The sequence below is a fragment of the Panthera pardus genome, unplaced genomic scaffold (assembly GCF_024362965.1).
Source record: "Panthera pardus isolate Hobbes unplaced genomic scaffold, ASM2436296v1 HiC_scaffold_2, whole genome shotgun sequence".
Classification (NCBI taxonomy): domain Eukaryota; kingdom Metazoa; phylum Chordata; class Mammalia; order Carnivora; family Felidae; genus Panthera; species Panthera pardus.
Genome location: NW_026526765.1, coordinates 29603554 through 29628562, shown reverse-complemented (window position 1 = coordinate 29628562; position 25009 = coordinate 29603554). Strand labels below are relative to the sequence as shown.

The following is a 25009-nucleotide window of genomic DNA, read 5'->3' as shown; positions in this document are numbered from 1 at the left end:
ACAGAAACAAATGCTACTCTCATGATCTTTTAAAATATCTGTTCTCAACAGTGAATAGACATCATACGCTATTCCACAAATATCCATAATCAGAAAAATCAGTATCATTGTACAAGGAATTCTGGTTTAGTTTACCTGTGTCAAATAAATATCAAAGCTCTGGGCAAACGGCCTCATAGAGGCCAAGTATCGAACAATCAAACAAGCATCATCATAGTCCACAGTATCAGAATTCATCCTACAACAAAAAGTCATTAAATTATTTTTTTAAGCTTTTTGCAAAGTAGATATCAAAGAGATAACTGAAAAAGTAAAGATGCTTTCTCTCTGGATCTTACTTTAATGTGCTGAACTGAGAAGGTGTGGTTTTGATAATGCTTCTAAGAAACTTTTTCCGGTTTTCAGCTCGATGCATGATTTGACCAGTTGTCTCAACTTCCTTCGCATGATGTGTTCCTTCAGATGATTCTTCATCTTTTTGTGATTTCATTGCTTTTTCTGTTTCCAGAGTTGTGTCACGGAACCACTGGGCTATATAGAATTTACGAGAAAACTAAAAAGAAAATAGGTAAGATCTGAGCTTGATAAAATTAAGAGAATTTTTAAATGAAATTTCCAACCCACTGATAAAGTGCTCACTATCAGGAATAAATATACAGGTGTACTTTAAAGCAACTTGTAGCAGACAAAAACAAATTTTAAGAAAGCCAAAAGGTTTGAATATCTGAATGACATAAAACTTATTATTTTGCTTTAACACTTAAGACAAGCATCAATTACTTAACAAAGAAAAAAGCATCACACATAGGTCACTAAAATTAGATGATATGTCAACTGGAAAAGTTTAGAATAGGATAAGATGCCAAAGGTACAAGATTCCATTTACTTTCAAAATACCACCTTACTTCTTCAAGAAATACATAGCCAATTATTACTGAAACATTTTAACATGGAGGCACATCTATTATTTGTTCCTTTCAATGTAGACTAAAAACGTGCAGTAGTTGACTAAATAGCTTAGTTACCTCCAACCTCTTTATCCTGCATATCCCATCAGTAAAAAATAAAAATAAAAAAATTAAAAAGTACACTAGGGTGCCTGGGTGGCTCACTCAGTTTAGCGTCTGACTCTTGATTTTGGCTCAGGTCATGATCTTACAGTTTGTGGGATCAAGTCCAATACTGGGCTCTGCACTGGCAGTGCAGAGCCTGCTTGGGATACTCTTGCTCCCTCTCTCTGCCCCTCCCCCACACTCTCTCTCTTTCTCTCTCTCTCAAAATAAATAAACTTAAAACAAAGTGCCCTGGGGTGCCTGGGTGGCTCAGTCAGTTGAGCATATCTAACTTCGGTTCAGGTCATGATCTTACAACTTGTGAGTATGAGCCCTGCATCGGGCTCTGTGCTGACACCTCGGAGCCTGGAGCCTGCTTCAGATTCTGTGTCTCCCTCTCTTCTGCCCCTCTCCTGCTCATACTCTGTCTCTCTCCCCTTCAAAAATAAATAAACATTAAAAAAACAAAACAAAGTGCCCTAATACATGCACAGTGTTTTCTAATATGGTTTATAAATCTTATATATGAGCCTATTATACTAATAATTTGGATGCACAATATACATAAAAATAGAACTAAGGATTATAATTTAAAAAGAAATACACACATAAAATTCTAATAGCTTCTTTTTATATGCTCATAGCTCATCTCAAGCACCACCTGGGCCATGTCCATTGTGAGGAGCAATGACCTACCTCAGTCTCAAAGATAACTTATGGAAAGATTTCTAACTATTTCCCCTCTCACACCATTTTTATATAATACATATCTGTATCAAAATTCTGTAAGACAAATCAATCCATAACCATTCTCTTTAATTTACATCATCAAGTATCCCTTTGTTTTAAATAAAAGATCAGGATTCCAAACAACGTTCCTCTCCATGACACTTCCCAATTTTCTTTCAGACCCAATTTGAATTTGATGTGTTATCTCCAAAAAAGGGAGAAAAGATTCCTACCACTAGTGAAGGATCAGTCTCAGTGTTTTCATCCAAGTAATCAAGCAATGCTTTCTGTAGTTGTTGTATTTCATCTTCTCCTCCTGAAACCTACAAAATAAACCAAGGAAGAACAAAAATTACATCACTAGTGTATTTTAATAATTCATCTAGTTGTAAATACAAATCTAGGGAAAAAACTGATAAATGATAAAAAATCAAAATGTTAAGTATAGCAACTAAAAGGAAAAAAAAAAACAGAAGAATGCTACTTCACAAAAAAAATTTATACTCATAGCTGAGACTGGCCCTTATTTTTATGAATTACATGTCATCTTGCTTTGAAAGAGGTGCATAGGTAGCTGACATAAAAATTAACAGAATAATGTATTAAGTATTCAGAGACAGGAAGGTCCTACACATTGTTTTTCTGTTTGGAAAAAAAGAGGCAATTCCAAACTTTTAATTTAAAAATGGAAACTGCTATCTGTTTTACTATGTGTTATAGGTTTCTTTGGGATATTTTAAAACATTCTAGAAGAGAAATACTTCTATTTGTAATATAAAAATAGTACTTTATTTCATGTAGGATATTAAATATACAGTAGCAGGTGAGCTGTTCACTTGATCTAGGAATACAATCTTTAGTTCCTGTCAAGATCAAGACACAACCAGAAATGAACTGAGCTGGCATTCATGTCTATAGCTTTATACTCTAGCTTTACCACATGAAATGCCAATATGGTTTAGAATATCTCTAAGTAGAAAACAAAGATTTTAATAACCTGTGTTCTCAGAGTGTGATGAAATGGTCCATGGAGAAATTCATCATAGCACTGTAAACTACTACACTGTAAACTTCCAAGAGCAATGTGGATGTATGTCAAGAACCGTAAGAATACTTACAAATGACCCTTCCCCTCAAGTTTTACAGTGTACAATCTACATGGTCATATGTAACAAATAAGTTGTAGGTTCACTCTAAGAAATACTGAAAGGCACCTGGCACCTACCTCTTGGTTTCTAAATTACCATTCTCCAATAAAAAGAAACAGTAATATTTGGTGAAACGGCAGATTCCAGGGCTGAGGCAATGAAAGTAAGAGAGCTCCTGAAACATCTTGTGCCACAAAGTAAAGTTCTCAAAGAAAGATGGTAACATATCAAAAAGACACAAAAGTCAGCTAAAAGGGGCTCTCACAGGTTAATTCTAGGATAAATGGAACATTAAATAATGATAGCAATAAATTATAATCTAGGAAACAGAATGGGAATGGAAGTGTTATATTAAATGGTAGTATTACATTAATGGTAATTTCTTGCTTTTGAGAACTGTATTGTGGATATTTAAGCAAGAGTTCTTGTTTGTGGAAAATAAACACTAAGCAGTGTTTTTCAAACTTCAGCATTCATTAGAATCACCTGGAGGGTCTATCAAAAAACAATGCTGGGCCCCACCCCTAGAATTTCTGATTCAGTAGATGAGTCCTGAGAATTTGCATTTCCAGCAAGTCCTTAGGTGATGTTAATATTAATACCTCTTGTCTAGGGAATCATACTTTGAAATTCAAGGGTATTGGGAGGCATTAAGTGTGCTCAAATAGTTAAAAAAAAAAAAATGACAGATATGCAAGCATGTATATTTTGAAAAAGAAATGTTACATAAAGATAAAGCAATGTTATAAATTGTTGACAATTAAGGAATTTGGGTGAAAGGTTTGTGGGAACTCTGCATTATTCCTATAACTTTTCTGTAAGTTTAAAATTATTTCAAAATACAAAGTATAATAAAAAATATTAGAGGCATTTCTAATGGCCAGCATGAATATGATTATGAATGTTAAAAAAAAAAAGTATAAAGAAAATGAAAACAGTTGTGTATGGTAGGATTAGAGATCATTTACCAATTTTCTTAAGTAACTTTTAGCATTACTACCACCTTGTTCACACTTAAAAAAATAAGTGAAGCAACAATAATTTTTTTTTGCCAAACATGAAAACTATCTAATATAGTAAAATGAAAAGAAGTCTTCCTCCTCACCCTTCCCCAATATAAAATGATACACAAATTTCAAAGGTAGAAAACAATCTGGGAGTGCTAAATCAACATCTTAGTAAATTAAAGATTTAAATAAAACTTAGTTAAATAAAATAGAAAACAGCATCATACATTCATAAAAGCAGTTCACAAAAAGAAATTAGACTAATGATTTATATAAATCACTTAAAACTTCCTGTTAGACACTATAATTCACTCTAAGGTATTAACTTTCTCTGTGGGGTTTTTGAAAAGTCCACTTTTGGAAATGCATGATCTTATTTTGAATTTATAAAATGAAATGTAACACTAATATAAGAATACCTAAAGTACTTAACTAATATTTATCCCCATAATTTTAATCCTTGATCTCAATACCTGTTTTAAAATTCGTTCTATTGACCCTTGATCCATTTTGCTTGTAACGGCATCTTTCCTTAATCGTGCAGCAACAGTTCCAAGGTAATCAAGAGATGCCACTCTTAAAGCCATCTCTGTTGACTTGTTACTGAATTGATGAACCTAAACATCAAAATAATCTTTATTTAATCAATTTATGACATTTTTAATAGCAATTTATCATACAAATTCCAAATCTATGTTGTATTATTTGAAATTTAAGTATTTTTTCTTGTGATATTTTCCCATGAAGTGGTTGCTTTCTGAACATTTTCATTAAAAAAAAGTATAGATTAAACCTAAGAACACAGTCATGTTTGTTAAAAATGTAGGCTCAACTGTTTATTTGTATGTTTTCCAGTTCACAGAATGTAAGGGTCCCAAAAGCTTTGTAACGATTTGTATTGCAGAAGTCTAAATATAGTTTAAAAATAAAAAGAGAAATCATAATATTTCTTTGCATTTTCCTATTGTATTACATGAGAACTAGAAAGTGTCATGTTTTTAGATATTCTTAATGATAAAAAAGAATTCACATTAATCAGTTTCATGCTTTGAAATGAATTAACTATAATAATTTACGATTGAGTATTGAGATGCTTTTAACTAACAATATACTTCCAACCCCACCCCAAAGTTTTTAAAGTACTGTTATCTTCTGTAATGAAATGAAAGCACCAAAAGTCACAAGATTTCAAAGTTTTCTACCAAATATTGACAGTATTGTGTACAGTTATGCACATGCAAAAATAAAGATGCAATGGTCGTATTTCCTTACACATTTTTAAAGAATTCATCATCTGTGAATCAGAGTACATCCTCATTATGTTGTCTTCTAGTAATCTAATAATCTTTAAAGGCTATACTCTTACCAACAGTCTCCCTAACAAACTAAGGAGTAGTTCAGCAGCTGGCCATTCAGGCTTATTGACTGTTGAAAGAAGGTCTTGAACAAAATTTTCAAATAGTGGTCTGTAATCTTCTTCACCTTGCTTACTACCACATCTGTTCAAAGATAAATAAGGAAAAGGCTGTGAATTTAGGTGACTTGTCCATCAATATGATTGAAATTTTGTTAACTAAGCTTTCTCTTCCCCATATCTAATAATAAGGTATAAGAGAGTACATTAAATATAAATAACATGGCTTAAAATGAATCTATTTCTCAAATTTCATTCTTCCCTCTATTATAGGTAATTCATTTATTGACTATTACAAACATTAACTTTCCGGCAAGTACACCACATTTTTTAAAATGACTACTCTTTTTCTGAGATTACCACAAATTCCTATGAAGGCCAAGTAAACCTCTCTCCACAAACTTTCCTATCAATTAGAATGCCCCCAAATTTACTGAAGAAAAATTATAGAATTTCAATCTGGTACTGTAACTTGTGGAGTCAAACATATAAGCTAGCTCACAAGATTTAGGATTTTTAATATTTCAACTGCCTCATTTTAAACATCAGGAATTCAAGGGCCAAGGTGACACATTCAAGGTTCAGGTTACGGCAGGAAACTGAATTAACCATTTATATACAATAAAGGAACTATTTTCTATCCTGGGGAAATAAAAATCAGATTATGTTAATTTTGCTCACTTTTTAAGGAAGATGGAAAGGAAGTTTTGGGCTGTTCTCATGGCTGTTTCATAAGAGTTGGTAATGACAACATCTTGGTCAACCTAGATTGAGAAAAATGAATTTATATAGGTATAAAAAATAACCAAAAAAAAAAAAAAAGGTTAGTTCAGTTGCTATTGACATGTTACTACTGAATAGGGGTGATACATTTAAACACTAAGAAGCTTAGACTATTCTTTTATGTATAAAGAAATAAGCTACAATTAGCAAACACATTTTTTTAAATTTTTTTTAAATGAAAAAAAATTTTTTATTATTATTTTATTATTTCTTAAAATTATTAAGAAAAAAAATTTTTTAATGTTTATTTATTTTTGAGAGAGAAAGAGACAGGGGAGGGGTAGCGAGAGAGAGGGAGACACAGAATCTGAAGCAGGCTTCAGGCTCTGAGCTGTCAGCACAGAGCCCAATGTGGGGCTCGAACCCACAAATTGTGTGACTGTGACCTGAGCGGAAGTCGTTCACTCAATCGACTGAACCACCCAGGCACCCTTAGTAAACACATTTAAATACCTTATAAAAACTAAATAAAAATATTGACTTCATTTTAATTTATTAAAATATGCAAGACTAACAAATGTGGTTAAGCAAATGCGGTATCAATAATTTCTTATGATCTAGGTGAGCAGAAACTGACTGAAAATACAAAAAGAATTTAGAAAAAGACAATCCAAGCTCAAAGTTTATGAAATGGTGAAATATAATGCGAAAGAAAATTCAATTCCTTTATTAGAAATTTAAAGAACGGGATATAAACAGTCTGTTCAAAGTTTCAGAAATCCAGTGGTGAATAAATACATGAAAAAGCTCACTAGTTACCAGGAATATACAAAATAAAATATGGTATCATTTCAGACTGACCAGAATAAATAAAATCTAACAGAAAGAAAGCTAAAATACCACTTTGTTGAGCAAACTGACAAGTTAAAAATGCATGTACACTATTTAATATTCTACTTCTAAGTATACCTAGAGAAACTCTTAAGTTGTGATACAGTTATATATGTTTAAGTAAAAGGAATCTGGTATTAGTTTTATGTATTAATAACAATGTTGACTGAAAAAAATAGCTATATCACTTCTGTAAATTAAAAAAAATTCTACATTAAATTTATGCAGATAAATAAATAAATATATGGAAGGAGCTAAACATTCTCATGATACCTGTTACCAAAGATAAGGAAGGAAAGACTGGGGAGAGAAAAATCAGATTGGGACAGTGACCTCAACTTTCTTGATCTGCATTTTTCACTTATTCATTTACTTAATTATATATATACACTATTATATACATACACAAAATTCTGAAAATAACAACATAGAAACAGAATCATTCCTGTTTCTTTTGAATTTTTTGTAATACTATAAGAACCTGGAAAAATTATAAGCATTGATAGGTAAAAGCTATAAAACCAAAAGCAAATCTTAGCTATAATTTACTCAACAGTGAGAGTGTTCATTACTTCTGCATGAAAATTAATTACATTTTATTACATATTACATATTATTACAATTATATGTATGCATTAGTATAGACAGTTATAATAATCACTTACACATCCACTATCTCACTTGAACTTACAAGGTGGTACAAAAGGCTTGTTAGGTATTATCATACCCAATTTACAACTGAGCAAACAAACTCATATTAAAATGATCTATATGTTTTGTGACTAGTAGATAAAATCGTCAGTACCAGAACTCAGGTTTCCTAAAAACTAATCCTGTCCTCTATATAAGGATCCTAAAGACCAGTCTTAAAAGTCCTAATTAAGAACTTCAGTTTTACAAGAATCGTAGAGAATTTAGGTGCTGCTTCCTATAAAAGTATGGAGTTATAAAAGATTCCTTACTTTTTTATTTGAGTCCTCTTCTGAATTAGAGTCCTTCTCTGATGATGGTAAATGTACAACACACTGAATTAGTTGCAAAACCAGTGCTGTAACCATCTGAATATACATAGGCTCTCCATCCATATCACTACTATTTAACCTTTAATGAAGAAGAAAATATTTAAATCATACAAAGAACAAAGAGAAGTTCAACTTGACTCGTCATGTTATCATCTGAAAATTCAGGACGCTTTACCAATATTTCTAGACATTATCTCTTTAGTGCTTACAATAGTGTCCTTATGTCTGTTTTTAATAAATTAGAAAAAATACCAATTCAATGCCTATAAATACTTAGATAATTAAAGTGGTCAAAGGAAAAATACAATATTTAATACAAATTTCTATACTTTATATGCACTGCAGATAAAAATTTATAAATGGATAGTATCAAACATTTCTCAAAATGATTTTTAAAATGAGGAAAGTCTTCAAGATCTCCAAATGCCCATGGATTCTGGTACTCATTTTCTTATTAAAATTTGCTACACAGTCAGCTCTTGATCATCTATCCTAGGGTACGAGGCCAGTGGCACAGAATGTAAAAAATCAAATTCTAAATCTTCAATTCTAAAGATACTGTAAAGGTGTAAGACTTCTCTTATATGCTGATAGGTTTTCTTTAGGTTTAATAGACTATACACAATGAGGCTAAAAAATTAAGGTAAAAATAATTATTTTATGTAAGATAGCCTTCAAAGCAATCTAAACATAATCCTATATGCCAGGTTAATACACTTAATCAGTCAGGAATATTATAATGATAGTTATGATAATGATACCCTATGACAACAAAGAAAATCATGCTGACCACAGCAGTGTATAACATTTCTCAGTTACTCTGTGCTTAGTGAATTAAGAGCCTTTAGTCTCCATGACTTCCTACTATATAAAGGATTAAATCTAAGTTCCTTAGTATGGCCTATAAAACACTTGAACTGCCTTTGACTTTTTCAAGCCCTATTTTCTATTACGGCTTAACCAGGGATGATTTTGACCCTCAGGGGACATCTGCCAGTGTCTGGAGAAAATTTTGGCTGTGCCAATTAAAAGGGGAGGCGGTGGTTCTCTTGTCACCTAGAAGGTATAAGTCAGGGATGCTGCTAATAAGCATCTTACAATGTATACAACAACAGTCTTGTGCAACGAAGTATTATCTATCCAAAATGTCCACAGCACCAAGACTGAAAAACCTCATCATAGATTTTTACACTTGAGGATGAAGGAACTTCTTTAAGTCCCCCAAATGTGCACTGTTTTTGCACATATCTGAGTTATTCTTCATGCTGCTCTGACTGAATTGCCTCACTTTTATCTGATCACTAAAATAAAAATCAGGGATGATGAGGAATAAATATATAAGGATTATAATATAATGCAATTCTTCATTGTACTTGGTCTTTGCTATAATTAGTTACCTGAAGTTCCTCAAACTCCTCTTGCTGGTTGGTAATCTTGCAAGTGAAGTAAAAATTTCTTCCAAAATTAACTGCCTATGTTTTTCATATCTTGAGAATACCTGTTTAGTAATTATAAGATTTCAAATTATTATAATTATTTGAAAACAGAAATACTATATCACGTGATAAAAAATATCTGCCATTTAAAATAAAAATGTTTTTAACATCTTCAATGACAATGACTTAATCTGTACAACTTTTCCATCATTAATTATAACATTCTTGTAGAAGTTATAATATACTAGTTTCATTTATAGGAGTATGCTACCTTAGAGATGAAAGACAAGATTTAAGTGATTTTAAATAATTTTGATTTAATTGTAGATATTCAGGAATTATTAACTGAAGTATTTTTAAAAGTTTAGAAGTGTTTAAAATATAAGGCACACAAAAACAGTCCTTATGTTGAAATAAATCTATGGAAAACTTGAATCTGCATTAATGTTGGCAAGTTTGGATATATTTTTCTGGGGGGGATAACAAAAAGTATGAATTGATTATACTTACTGCAGTGACTAACTTAATGGCACACAATTGTAGTTCACTGACATTTTCCACAAAAAATGGTGTTATTCCCATTGATGATACCTGTACACATAAAAAAGTAATCAGTATACATCTCTAGTTAATTTCAGAAACATTCTACATTAACTAAATTTCAAAACATTCATAAACTTACCAGAAAAAACTGAGACAGCATTTTCTTTACGCTCATTAATCATCAGTATCTACCTAGTTCTGTTTCTGCTCCTTTCACCCTCAAACACATCAGCACATACCTTCCTTTATAGTGGCCATTCCTCTGATCTCCCCATGTTGGGTTGATAAATGTCACAAGAATATAAAGAAACAAAACACTTTGCTACTCTGGATGAAAATATCCTGGCATATTTCAAAGGAAATGATCATTTATCTCTAAACTCTAAATTCTAGAATTTAGATTCTATATTCACCTATCCTGTGCCCTAAATGTTTCTTTTTAAAACTTCCTCGGACTTGTATTTCTTCACTTTAGATATACTCTGAATGGAAAAAATTAACATAGTGATGCCATTATTACTGAGTAAGCAAGGTTATACTGAACTCAGACCCTGTATTCTTAAGTCGTTTGGTCTAGAAATGTAACAAAATGCTTCAAAAAACACTTACCTGAAGAATTGTTGTGTCTGTGAGAAGTTGTATCTCTAGCAATTCTGATAAGCTGCTAACAATGTCACAAACTTTATTATAAAGCATTACTATTACTCTCTGCTTGTGGGTAGAACATTTAGCCCGTTTTGCTTTTGAACTTAACAAGCCTCCTAAAATGAAAAAAAAATTCAAAATAAGTAATTTATCAACTTTTAATAATTTTTAATAAACAGTAATAAAACTGTTTTATGAATTAAGGGAACACTTTTCTAGGGGGAGGGGGTGGTACATAAATATACAACATGGCAAATAAAGCTGGTATTTATTAAAACAGAAATATTCTCGGGGCCTCTGGGTGGCTCGGTTGGCTAAGCATCCGACTCAGGTCATTATCTCAGTTTGCGAGATTGAGCCCCATGTGGAGGTCTACGCTGTCAATGCAGCTTGGGATTCTATCTCCCTCTCTCTCTGACCCTCCCCTCCTTGCTCGCTCTCTCTCAGAAATAAACAAATATTTAAAAAAAAAAAAAAATTATTCTCTAGGGATATTTAGATAGTAGTCGTTCTTTTTTTTGTAAATTTATTTATTTCGAGAGGGAGAGACAGAGACAGAATATTCCAAGCAGGCTCTGCACTATCAGCATGAGCCCAATGCAGGACTTGATCTCACGAATGGTGAGATCATGACCTAAGCCAAAACCAAGAGTCCGATGCTTAACTGACTGAGCCATCCATGCGCCCTATAAGTAATCATTCTTGTAACAGATAATCTATGGCACATTTCAGTGGCTACCAAAATTCTTATAAAATACTTCCCTTTCTATTTTTTCTCATTGGTGCAGAATGGTAAGATTCTATTTCCCTTTCCATTAACTTGCAATTATTAAACAATAAGTAATTAATTATAGATTATTCATGAACACCTAGTATATCCCCCTCTTTTTATTAAAAAAAAATTTTTTTTAACATTTATTTATTTTTGAGAGAAAGAGACAGCGTGAACAGGAGAGGGCAGAGACAGAGGGAGACACAGAATTGGAAACAGGCTCCAGGCTCTGAGCCGTCAGAACAGAGCCCAACACAGGGCTGGAACGCGTGAATCATGAGATCATGCCCTGAGCCGAAGTTGGACGCTTAACCAACTGAGCCACCCAGGTGCCCTCCTCTCTTTTTAAATATAAATACATTAACTATTTCACTGTTCATTTATAAAGGTTATAAATAAGACAAAGAATATACATCTTGAATCAATTCATTTTGTGGATAACCTATATTCTGCATAAAATTAGGGGGAAGTGATAAATAGAACCAAAAGCTCATATTATCTGGGATTTTTCCCTAACCAGTAGAAATTACTTCTAATATATGTAAATATTTGCTAAAGAAATTATACTTAAACAGTACTAGATTAACTAAAAGTTCTATACTCTAGGTAAATTAAAGCCAGTATTTATTATAATTTATGGGATCTAATAATTTTTGGCCATTTTAAGTTCTTGCATTCTGACCCATCCAACACAATAAAATTATAGAAAATTTTGACATTATACTCAACAACTTTCAATATAAAAAGGCAAACCAACCTCCATGAGGATCTAGTCTGTAAACAGGATCATACTGAGGATAAAGCGTATTCTGCAAATGAAATTTAGTGTATTGTATAACTCTTTCAATTACATCCTCAATATATACAGCTTTTGGCATGTTAGGGGATGTCATAATGTTGATAGTTGTAAGACAGGCATCTGCTGATTTTGTAACTCTCTCCATAATAAGGTCTCTCCATAATCTTTCTTCTTCTTCAGTATCGTTATTCTATAAAACAGCACATTGTTAGTGAAATGGAAACAAACACATTTATAGGTTAAAATATATATTAAAAAAGAGATATATTTGATTTTCCCTAGCGGAAACATGTTAAGTATTTTTATGTATGTACTTTTTTTTTTTTTTTTTTTAAAGTAAGCTCTACACCCAATGTGAGGCTTGAACTCACGACCCTGAGATCAAGAGTCATATGCTCTACTGCCAGTCAAGTGCCCCAGTGCATGTACATGCATGAACATCAGGAATGAAGTACAAAACTGATATTACTTTAAGATTTTTATTTCAAAGTTTTCAAACATAATATACTCTATCTCCTAATTTCACCACTAGATGACACTCCAATGACAAAGTTATAGTTATCTTTATCTTCTATGTACTTTATCCAAACCTAAGATTTATTAGCTAAAGACTGTAATTTATATAAATAATTTTGTGTTTGGGGTATAAACATTATGACAGTCAAAACTTTGTAAGTTCTGCTTGCTATTGTGAGAACGAAGCAAATATGAAAACAACAGTAGACCTCACTTAAAAGTAGTAAAATGTAATAGTCTCATTTCTATTACTTGTTTTCAAACACCACTGTATTTTTGAAACAGAGATTAAAGTGGTTATTATGCAGACTACTGAAAACATAATTTATTTTCTAAAATGGATAATTCAACTGACAGAAGACTGCATTTTAATTTACATACTTACATTATAATTGGGAAGGAGTGCTTTTAATCTTACTTTGAGAGTGAGAATCCTATCACATCCTTAACTTATGAAATACAAACTTTATACTCCAGGAATACTTTCAAATGCATGTTATTCAAAGCTTATATACATTGGGAAATGAAACAAACAAAATCATGATATATGTAAAGCAGAGAAGGGCTTTCTAATCACTAATGCCTAAAAACTCCATTATTTTTTCCTACTTCTCTAAGCTTTTTTTCATTTTACTGCTTACATACCTACTCAAAAAAATAAGATAAAGTAGCCTTTCTTAGACAATAAAATTGTTGTATGGAATAGTCAGTTAAGAACGTTCATCATTCATGCCAAATGTTAAGGCTACCTGCGACACATTAAATAATGCTAAGGCTTCAGGAAGTAGAATAATTTCAGTAAGACTGAGTCTGCCAGCTCTCCAGAACTCTAGATTCTTGACATTTGTTACAATTTCTTGTCAAAGTCTTTTAAAAAAATTTGTAGATTAAGGACGTAGTAGATTGCCACTATAGGTTTCTCTAGGCCCTCTGTTTCTCATTCAAAAACTAATTTAAAAAGGGCATTGGAAAAATATAGATATATTTAATAGAAATATCGTGAGATTATTTTTCTAGATTTTTTATTCCATGTAGATCACTTAGCAATCCTGTGGCTTCTACAAATACCAAGAACACTTCTCTCATAAGATCCAGTGCATGTACTAAGTGTTTTAGGATACATCAAAAGTGTTAATAGTGGTTACTGCTAGATGAGAATATGGACGGACCGTTTTGAGCTTGTTGTGTTTTGGAAATTTTCTATAATAAATACAATAGTTTTATAATCAGGTTTTAAAAATAAGGAAAATTCAGTAACTCAAAACTTTCCCAAATTCTTACCTCATAATAAATGCCTATAAGCATCAGTGTTTCTATTCATTAATGGTAGAGCTATCAAGATCAATTTGAATATAGACATGATTTTGAAAGTCAGCTACACTGCTAGGAAGGTAGATTCCAGGTCATTTATTTTAATCAGTTTATAAACCATTACATTATGTTGCTACTGCTTTTCACATAAAGGTACTAAAATACATTAACATTTGCTAATGTTTATTGAGAACTTAAGATGTGGAGACACTGTTAAGTACTTAACATGAATTATTTGATTTAATCTTTTCAATGACCATTTGAACAAGGTATAAAAATGGTATATAAGGATTCCTGTTTTAGGATACATTAGGAAATCAACATAAAGTTTCTAACTATTTAATTCTTCAGGAAAGGTCAAGAAAAAGAATTACTATCATTTCATAAATGAAAAAATATTTTAAACACACTCATCCACTTACACCAGGAAGAGCATAATGTAAGATTAAAGATCAGTTCTGTAAACTGAAATGAATTTAAATCTGTTGCTTATGTCAAAGCAGTGAACTGACAATGTAATTTTGAATTACTAACTGTAATTTAGCAGCAACGCTAATGAACATAACTAGCAAATGGTAGTTTAGCTTAAATTAATGAAATTTGGGATTTCCCTACAAATCAAAGTTCTTTTGAAAAAACTTTAGTAAAGGTAAAGGTAAAATTAACAATATGGATCTTAAACTTACATGATTTAACAAAGTGGAAAGCTTGGACCCATCTTGAATATTCTTCTCCAAGATATTTAGGACTTTCACAGTTTTGTCAGTGGAAAGCTGAAATAGCAACACAATTTTTTAAAATCAATCATTTGTAAAAGTAATAAATGATTCAAGAAACATTGTGTACAATTATCACCTTTGGGCTACAGAATATATTAAAGAGTGAGAAAAGAAAATTTTCCCACTTAGATTCTCTATTTAAATCTGAATTATGTAGAGAATTAATCCCTTGTTTCTCAAGGACAGAAAAGCAAACAAAGAATGGGCACAAATGCACATTACTACTCTTAACATATAGCTTGTGAAGATTGAGTTTGTTCTGATGCCTGGCCCCTGTTCTTGTGGCAGTGACCCTGAACATGCATATGAACGAACGAACACACACGCATACTGAGACTTTTTGGAGAGAGAGAGAAGGAACACAAGTGGGGGAGGATCAGAGAGAGAGAGGGAGACAGAATCGGAAGTAGGCTCCAGGCTCTGAGCTGTCAACACAGAGCAGCACGTGGGGCTCCAACCCATGAACTGTGAGATCATGACCTGAGCAAGTCGGATGCTTAACCAACTGAGCCCCTAAATTTTTATTTTAATGTTTATTTTTGAGAGAGAGAGAGAGACAGAGTGCAAGCGGGAGAGGGACAGAGAGGGAGACACAGAATGTGAAGCAGGCTCCAGGCTCTAAGCTGTCAGCACAGAGCCCAACACGGGGTTTGAACCCACGAACCATGAGATCACGACTGGAGCCAAAGTTGGATGCTTAACCCGACTGAGCCACCCAGGGGCCCCAAACTACCAAGACTTAAAAAAAAAAAAAAAAAAAAAAAAAAGAGGTTATTTATTTTGAAAGAGAGAAGGGGTGGGGAAGAAAAATGGGCGCACAAATTAGGGAGGGGCAGAGAGAGAGAATCCCAAGCAGGCTCCACACTGTCAGCACAAAGCCTGACACAGAGCCAGATCTCACGAACTGTGAGATCATGACCTGAGCCAAAATCAAGGGTCCGACACAGCCAACTGAGCCACCGAGGTGCCCCTAAACTACTGAGACTTTGGTAAACTTCCCATACTTTGAAAATACTCAGCAAATTCACTTTGTGAAACAGAAATAATAGCTATATATAATAACAGAATTTATGAAATAAATTTAGGATTGGAAGTGTCATCTCAGAAAACTGATGACATATTCCTATACAATAAATCAATCTCTCTCTCTGCACATAGCAATACTATGAACTAATAGCACATTAATTATTGGTTAACTATGTGATATGTCTGGCTTTAAAACACAAATTCATGGAAACCCTGTGCACTGCTGGTGGGAATGTAATTGGGTGCAGCCACTATGGAAAACAATATGGAGGGTCCTCAAAAAACTAAAAATAGAACTACCATAAGATCCATCAATTCCACTTCTGGGTATTTATGTGAAGGAGAAGAAAACACTAACTTAAAAAGATATATGCACCCCCATGTTCACTGCATCATTATTTACAATAGCCAAGACATGGAAACATCCACAGTGTCCAGAGATGGATGAATGGGCAAACAAAATGTGGTATATACACGATGCAATATTATTTTGCCATAAAAAAGGAAATCTTGCCATATGTGACAACATGATTGGTCCTTGAGGGCATTACACTAAGAGAAATAAGTCAAAGACAAATGACATATGATCTCACCTGTGGAATCTAAAACCAACAAAAACCAACCCAATTCACAGATACAGAGAACAGATAATTCTGTACAACAGGGAACCTGCCCTGGTTAGAAGAGGAGAGGGGCACCTGGATGGCTCAGGTCATGATCTTATGGTTTGTGAGATCGAGCCCGGCATCTAGCTCTGTGCTGACAGCATGGAGCATGCCTGGGATTCTCTCTCTGCCCCTCCCACTCATACGTTCTCTCGCTCTCTCTCTCAAAATAAATAAATAAATTAAAAAAAAAAAGAGAGAGAGAAGAGGAGGAGAGAGGATTCATCTAGAAATTATATCTGCACAGCAATCATGCAGTAGTTTAGGAAGTAAATGGTGGCTCATAAAGATTATGGGAAGCCATCCCTTGATGCTGTCACTATTGTCTGAAGTTATTATCAATGAAAAATACTCTGCTATTTCATTAGAAAAGAATGAGACTATTTAGCAACAGAGAGCTCACAGGAAAGACAACTCACAAAAATTATTATAAAGCCTACAGCAATGAGGCTATGTACTTATTCACAATTAATGTGCTGAAACTGTAGCATTATCCTTTTACCACTCTAAATGGCTAAAGCAAACGCCAAGGAAAAATTTGGTGTATTTCTACATTTAAATAATCTGAATATCTGAGACAATAACAAGAAAAACAGTGGAAAAAAAAATCCAGGCCCATGCCTCTTTCGGTGCAATGATACAGTTTTCTTTAGAATAATTTACAGAATATTTCTTTGATTCAAGTTAAAAAAAAAAAAAATTCAGTTAGCCTCTCAGAAGGCAACCAGAAATTGTTTTCAGTATTATTTACTTTATGTAAACTTTGTAATTTGCCTTGGAAACTTTAATTTCAAAGATAAGACCTTAAGTAAATATATAAATTTTACTTTAGTGAGATACCTTATCCATTATACCCATTGCTTTAATTTTAGCAGATTCACTGCCGAGTTCATTAAGCTGGTGTTTTCCTAAGAGAAGTTCCTGAGGAATTTCATCATCATCACCTGAAAAACCAAACCAAACAATTAAGGGAGAATACATAGCTCAAAATAGTAAGTTTAATTTTTTAATAAAATTTCTGGACACATAGACAAATACAAACAAACTAAACAAATAACAACCTAAGAGGCTTCTGCACACCTCAAGCGCACCCGTAACAAGCGAGGACAGGGATTAAAACTAGAGCTCTGACTGGAATGGAAAGAGGACTCAGATCTCGTGTCTTCACTCTCAACCAAGTTCTCTGCCCCAGGGGGCTGACCTGTGTGCACTACATAACAGTCTCTCATGCCCTCTGGCTTCTGTTTGGGTACAGCTAGTGGGGTGCCCTGTCAGAAGATCTAAAGAGAAGGAGAGTGAGGTCAGGGTATTTATATCCGTGACTCCTTCCTTGTACGGTCTCCTCAGGCTGCCTATGTCCTCCAACCAAAAGGTTACTGCCTTTTTTCAAGGCAGTCTACGATATTTTTTTCCCTACAGAGTGAGAGTTCTGGTAACTTCTCTTTACCCTTGTTCCTTTCGGAGCAGCGATGGTAACAGTTTCATGGTTGTTAACCCTGGATTCTGGCACTATTCTGTCCCTAACTCTGAAACTGGTCTGTTTGTAAGTAAGTCCTCCTCAAACTATCCCAATTTGAGAGTGTCATCTGTCTTCTGGTTGGGATCTTCAATGACATGGGAGACAGTTTCTCAGCACACCACTGGAGTTTTATAAATGACAAAACTGCTACTCCAAATAATGGAGATATGCATTAATGATACTTAGGCAAGTACCTCTGACAAAACAAATATTTTTAAAATCAAGGGTAATATAATATAAAGGGTAATATACCTTTTAAGGCATTTGCAAATAGATGGACTCATATCAGAAATTATTGTATATCACATGGCTTTTGTAAAATTAGGTAAAATGTTTGTACCAGCTGAAGGTGACATACAATGGTTGAGAATAGCTCTAAACACTGCAAGCACATTACATTTTTATATTTATAGATATGATCTTTACATATTATAAAAGGAATATATAAATATTACATTAATCCTATTGTATGTTAATTGGTTTACTATTTTGTTTTCCGTATTAGATTCTGTATTACTTGAAACCAGGAGCTGGGATATTTATCTTTGGATCTCTAGCATTTAATATATTAGTGACAAAGAGCAAGTATTCAATAAATATTGGCTATAAGAATAAATGAGCAGATGCATGGGTTCCTGTTTCTGCATCCTTGCTCAAATTAGTACTTAGGTCCTTATCTAGGACCTACTCAAGTCTTACCTGCGTTAATTACTCTCACCTACCTTGGTAACTGCACTTTCAGGATTCTTAAGACACTATCAATAATTAATAATACCTGATTTTTATACTAAAGTTTTCAATTTCTTGACAATATAGACTACACTTGACTCTAAACCAGATTTCAAGTTGCTTGAGAGCACTTAATCATGCCTCTGTATCTACTAGATAACTGGCAGAAAGCTAGACACATAGGTAAATAAATACATTTAAAATTGATTTTATATTTAGAAGTAAATATATATTAAAATGATTTTACCAAATGCAGTAAAATCCATATCTTCTAAATTATCCAAAATATTCTCTATTGAGGCTGTGAATCTCTTAAAAGTTGAAGAATCCATCATTTCTACAAAAAGAAAAAATAAAAACTTATTATGATCATATTACAAGTAGAATACTGAAGTTGAACACTGTGAACAAAGACAAAAATTTACCTTCAGGTGTTAGTTTTGGTTCATAAGCTTTCCTCTTCTTCTGTTTTTCTTTTTTCTTCATTTTTCTAGCAACTAAATCAAACAAAAGAAATATTGAAATACAGGAAAGACAACTTAAAATATTTCTATTCTTGCGCTTAGGTTCTTCCAGAACATTAAATACTTAAACAATAACCACTGCCATTCCAAACTAAATACATACTTTTGTCTTGATTAACAATTAGGAGTTGTTAATGAACTCAGAAAAAAGTATCAAAGAGTCTTCAAAGTTAAACCCCTAAATTTAAGGTGGCTTATGTAAGAAATCCGTTGATACTGATGTATTACCCTCACTAAGGCTGGGAGGAGGAGAATAATCTTCCATGTCAGAATCTGATGGGCTTCGGTTTCGATAACGACCACCACCTGAACTCCTTCTTCCTTCATGAGAGTGGCCACTTCTCCTATGATCCCCAGAGCTTCTTCTGTCACGTTCTTCATATTCCCAAGCTTTATCATCATCTTTTTTATGTCGTTTCCTAGAGGCTAAAAGCAAATCCCCATGACAAATAATTTACCTCATTTAAAAAGACTATTAAAGCTTGTACTTCACAAATTTACCACATGGGGGAAAATCATTGTGTGGGTCTAGGAAATTCTGAGTTTTTCTGTTTAATCAGAAATATGAATTATGGTATAGAAATAGTATCACTTATTTTAGCAATATCTATCTACATTTAAAGATTTTTACATGAATTTGGTTTGCTAACAAATATAGATAGGAATGTTCTGGGAATTAAACAGCACTCATTTCAAAGAAAGATATAATCAGCGAGTCAGTAAAGATAATATCTAACCATCAGGATGAATTAAGGCATGCAAAACAATCTTTATTTAGGATTTGGACGAAAAACAGAAACACCTTAAAGCATTTAGATTACTGATGGGGAGTAGGGTTTGGAGGAAAAGTAAACTTTTGAGAAAGTGTTATAGAATATGGGGTAACCATGTATACCAACAATTAAAAGTCAAGTTAAGCCCACAATTTAGGTATAAATTCAACAGACTGATAATCTAACATCACAGGCCTACAGAGAATAAATCCATACAGTTGTAAATACTCACACTGAATTCAGTTGCCCAATAACATATTTGCTTAAACCCAAAGAAAAAAGCTTTTAAGCTTATAAATGCTATATAAACAAATTTATGTATGTTACCTTCAGTCCCTCCCCCATCTTTCCAAGGGTCTAAGCATTCTGCTAAAATCACCAGTATTGACAGGAACTTCTAGGCAGAACTGGCAAACAGATTTCATCTGACACATCAACTCTGATCAAATGGTAATAGCTGCCAAGAACATTATATTTCCTTGAGAAAGCATCATATTTCAGCAAGAAAGACTGATTAGAAATGTCTGTCCTGTGACAACCTGAGGGCAGTACAAGTGACAAATATTTACCATACCTGCTCTTGCATGCAGTACCAACAACTTAAAACTAGGTTAGAGAAGTAATGTGTCCTACATCTTGGGATTCTTGTTTTGACCACTTGTTGCTGACAATGAAATACTTTCTAATCGTTGAACTAAATGTGACTCCCTTGCTTTCTTGTAGCTGACTTCTATTTCACATTCCTAACTATGATCAATACTCAAATACTTAAGACAAAAATAATGCTTGAGTCCCCTTAAATTCTTAGATTTAAGGATGCCAATCTTACTAGCATAGATAGATGTATTCTACTACGCTTGTACTGGTGCCCTTATGTGTGAATAAGCAATGCCTACACTCTGGCTAATCTCACCCTTACGTGCTGCCTTAGCTGCTCCTATTCGAGAATCTAGTTTGGTTTCTGGTTCTGGACCCTTCTGTCCAATCTACTGACAGTATGGCAGAAAAAGATAATTTTGTTTCCTCTTTTTGGTCATAGACTTGGCACAGAAAGATGGTTCATAAAAAAAGACAAATGTAAATGCATATATTTAAATCTCCAATGATTTTCTTCATAATTAGGCATAAATTTGACTATGAAATATGAGGAAGAAGTAGGACTTTCTCCCCTTTTGCAATTAGGGTATGCCCCAGTACGTTCTCTTAGTTGAGAGGCTGCCTTATAAACTAATATAAGGGGTGTGTGTGTGTGTATCAGAGAAACATTTAGCATTCACTAAATACTTTTCAACAAGTACTAACATACCTATCAAACATGAGGAAAAACAACTAATAAGCAAACTCGTTCAGAAAGAATTCTATGACCTCAAATATGACCTAGTCCTTTTGAAACTTAATTTCATACGAAATCCATTTCAAGCATTCAATTCTATGATTAGAAAACGCTTGAAAAATCTTACAGTTGTTAGCAAGAACATACAAAATACCGTACCGGTGATAATTTTTATAGGCCTTGAAGATTTTTTGTTTCACATCCATTAAACTTTAGGAAATTTGGATAAAAATAGGACGGCAAATTAGAAAAAATTCCCACCCAACTTCTATGATACAGTGTGTTGTAATAAGGTTACCAGGATCCCAATTCATTGTTACTAGTTTATTCTTTTGCTATTACTCTCAAGAAATAGGGGAGGAGCTCAGTAGACAGGTAGATAAAATATGACTTGAGTGTCTTCCACCTTCCCTAACTTTCACCTACATTGCTCTTTAGCTTACATCTTCCCTCCTTCCCCAGCAACACACTGACCTTGTAGTTGTGCTATGGCTATCCAGATCTATGTGGCCCAACTTTCAAAGTTACCCCTCAACCTTTCCCCCATCCTTCAACAAAACAATTGCCTTAGTTTTAGATTTTCAGGAGTGCAATTTGATTAAACTGCAGTAAAACCTTAAGTTTCAAACGGTCTCTCTCAAAGCAGCATAACGCTTGTGTTTATGTTCTCATACTACTTTTACATTTTGTATTACACTATATTCTCACTGCATTGTTTTTGTTGTGGTATAATGACAATGTGTTTGTTTACGTAAACTACCAATTGCAATTCCTCCATCTCTCAAATCAGCGGCTCCAGAGTAAATTTTTCTATAGTTACTTGTATAGAAATTAGAAAAACAGGAAGCTACTCTGAAGTCTCTTAAAAAATCCAGAGAAACTTTTCTTCCTCCTAGCAAGGGCTGAAGCTGAGGTTCTCTGATACGAGCTTTCAGTACACTTGGAAACAGATATAACAGGGTTCATGGCTTTAAGATGACACTAAGTGCTTCCATAAGATGAAATGAGAGCTCTCCTAACAGAAAGCAAAGAAAAGAATAGTGGCTGCACTAATGACAAACATAAGGCATGTGTGGCTCTCTTCTCTTACACTTGATGGCCATTTCTGATTGTGCTATTCTTTCTACTTAACTGCAAGGTAGCTTCAAAATTCTCCTCAGCTTAGCAATGAGAGGAGCTCAGCCGCTCTCAGTGAAATGGGAGTTGAAGTGTGATTTGAAATCAGTCTGCAATTAAATAACTCCTCCTTCTTAACTACTCCCTTTAGAAATGGGTGATGTTTTAGGGAGCAGGAGAGAGAGTGAAGGAGAGGCATGTCTATAAAGGGGAGTGAGTTTATGAGCCACCAGATCTCCTTTCTCCTATCCCTTTCCAGAATATATGTTCCCATATGACCAAAATGTTTGATTATAATAAAAAAAGTATTAAGTTTAGCCATTGAAATATATTCCATGTAAATACATCTCATGAGAATACAAATGATAACAATTGTACATATAATTGTCAGATTAACTTCGCTATATATTTTATTTCAATTTTAAAACTTTCTTCAGATTTGTTCAGTATTTATAGCCTACTGCTCATAGCTCAAGAGCTCACAATTTAAAGAAAATCAGAGTAAATGAACATTAAAAACTTTGGAGGAGGTGAAGGATTTCCATCAGCAATATACATTTAAAATTAGCAGCATGCATCTGTCCTTCCTGCCCTTGCTTGTCACACCTCAATCTACGGAAACTAGGTGGAAAAGGTAGAATACACTGGAGGTCTTCCCAGTTCTTTTGGTCAAAATGACTAAGTCAGTTGGCACACAAGTGAAGATCTCCCATAGTCTGTTTCCACTGAATGCCGTTTAAGTCAAACAAGGTTGCTGACCCCTCTTGGCTAGGCTCAATTCTCTTGCTCCAGAAGAAGGAAGATAGGGATAAAAGAGAAGAACTTTTTCAGTGGACCAGTAGGAAGACAGGCGAGGTATAGCAAGTCTAGTGCAAAGACAGGTGATCACAGTGTTGTAGAGAGGTAGCTGTGTAGTGAAGAAGCCAGCTCTGGAAAACAGTGAAACAAGGGAGGAATTCCAGGACACAGCTGGGCAAAAAGGAGAAGCCAGGTCCAAACCACACAGATAATTGGCAATGTGGCTAATCCATTCATAATTTAGTGATAGTATGGTTTTAAATATTTCTTCACCTGGCTATCTCCTATGTGTCCTTCAAGACTCAACTCAAGTGTCACCTCTTCCAGTAAGCGTTCCCTGAAACCCAAGTATAATTTTGATGTCAATCCAATGTGCTCCCATAGCACCCTGGATTTACTTATTATCACTGTACTTTTCTCACTGTGCTACAACTGTTTACATATTTCCCCCATTAGACTGAAGGCTCTTTAAAGACAGGGGCCACATCTTATTTATATTTTTAATCTCAGTGCCTAACATATATAGTAGGAACTCAATAAATGTTTGCTAAATACAGACACATACCTGTGTTATTTGACACTAACCATAGCTCATTAAAATTTTTTTTCTTGGTGCCAACTGATCTCATCTGTCACACGTTTTTTAGTATAAAGAAAAAGCCTTGCTATACTAAGTTATTAAGAATTAAGATCACTGTACTGTTCCTAACCCCCCAAATTATGAATGAGACAAACATATCAACCTGCGTTTTAATTCTAAAGTAATAATAAAATTATGTGATACTTACATTCAAAAGCTTCATCACTATCATTATCTTCATCTGAACTGATTTCAGCATATTTTGGCTTTTCATTAACTGTGCTACGCTTGCGTTTATTCATTTTCACACGTTCACAAAGTGGCATGGTGGATTCAATTTCTGCCAGAAGTTCGGGGGGTAATTCTTTTAACACTGATTGATCTATACTACCTATTAATGAAAGGTAAGAAAAAAATTTAAATCTGAAGATAAAAGGGAAATTTTAACTAAATTAGAACAATGAAAATGAAATACTAGTATTTATATACGTTTTCTAAGTCAGCTTTGTATTTTAATAAAACACATATTTAAAACTGTAATAGGCTCAACCCTGACCTGATAATGCAGTTTTTATACATGTATCATTATAGAACAACTTAAAAAATATAAAAAGGGTAGTTATATCATCAGTTTTTGATATAATGCCTTCATTTGTCTGCACAGACTAAAAACTTTCTAAAACTATGAATCCACTGGCATTGACTAGCGTATTTGTACTAGGGGATTCATTTTGCATTCTTGGTAGCACCCCCATTTGTTTTACAGAGGTCTATACCAGTTAGTTTGAAAGTAAGGCTCTCTCTCCGTGCAGATTAGAAGAGTTGGAAGACACTTAGCACCTCCTTCTCTTCATCTATGATCTTGGTGGTTGTGTGATATGGCTGAGACCAGAGTTTTACATGCTTTTACCTATCACTGTCTATTCGAGAGGCATGGTAATGCCTTTAGTATTCCAAAGAACTTCCTCAAACAGATAAACCAATATATGCATTTAACTGAAGATAAAGGAACATGAAAGGCAGGATAAACAAAACAAAAATATTTAAAAATATAATTGTCTATAATTGAAAATAGTAAATTCAAGTCTGTCATGAAATAAGTTCATATTTTCCCATGAAAAAGTAATGACGGAATAAAAATATATCAGCATAATAACAT

At 33.6% G+C, this 25009-nt stretch overlaps 1 protein-coding gene across 3 annotated transcripts in view; it reads right to left on the bottom strand.

The window, feature by feature from the left end:
• The window catches only part of NIPBL (NIPBL cohesin loading factor), a 195665-nt gene that overhangs the window by 45228 nt on the left and 125428 nt on the right, over positions 1 to 25009 (bottom strand). For all 3 annotated transcript variants that reach the window (XM_019438076.2, XM_053906931.1, XM_019438075.2), the window contains 17 exons: positions 24059 to 24241; positions 19479 to 19676; positions 19152 to 19223; positions 18974 to 19063; positions 17319 to 17422; positions 14695 to 14781; positions 12140 to 12371; positions 10575 to 10726; positions 9933 to 10013; positions 9384 to 9484; positions 7927 to 8065; positions 6032 to 6114; positions 5303 to 5435; positions 4410 to 4553; positions 2015 to 2104; positions 339 to 553; positions 136 to 238 (listed from right to left, as the gene is read on the bottom strand). In XM_019438076.2, coding sequence (XP_019293621.1) covers positions 136 to 238; positions 339 to 553; positions 2015 to 2104; positions 4410 to 4553; positions 5303 to 5435; positions 6032 to 6114; positions 7927 to 8065; positions 9384 to 9484; positions 9933 to 10013; positions 10575 to 10726; positions 12140 to 12371; positions 14695 to 14781; positions 17319 to 17422; positions 18974 to 19063; positions 19152 to 19223; positions 19479 to 19676; positions 24059 to 24241 — 2207 coding nt within the window. The remainder of the gene's footprint in view (positions 1 to 135; positions 239 to 338; positions 554 to 2014; positions 2105 to 4409; positions 4554 to 5302; positions 5436 to 6031; positions 6115 to 7926; positions 8066 to 9383; positions 9485 to 9932; positions 10014 to 10574; positions 10727 to 12139; positions 12372 to 14694; positions 14782 to 17318; positions 17423 to 18973; positions 19064 to 19151; positions 19224 to 19478; positions 19677 to 24058; positions 24242 to 25009) is intronic.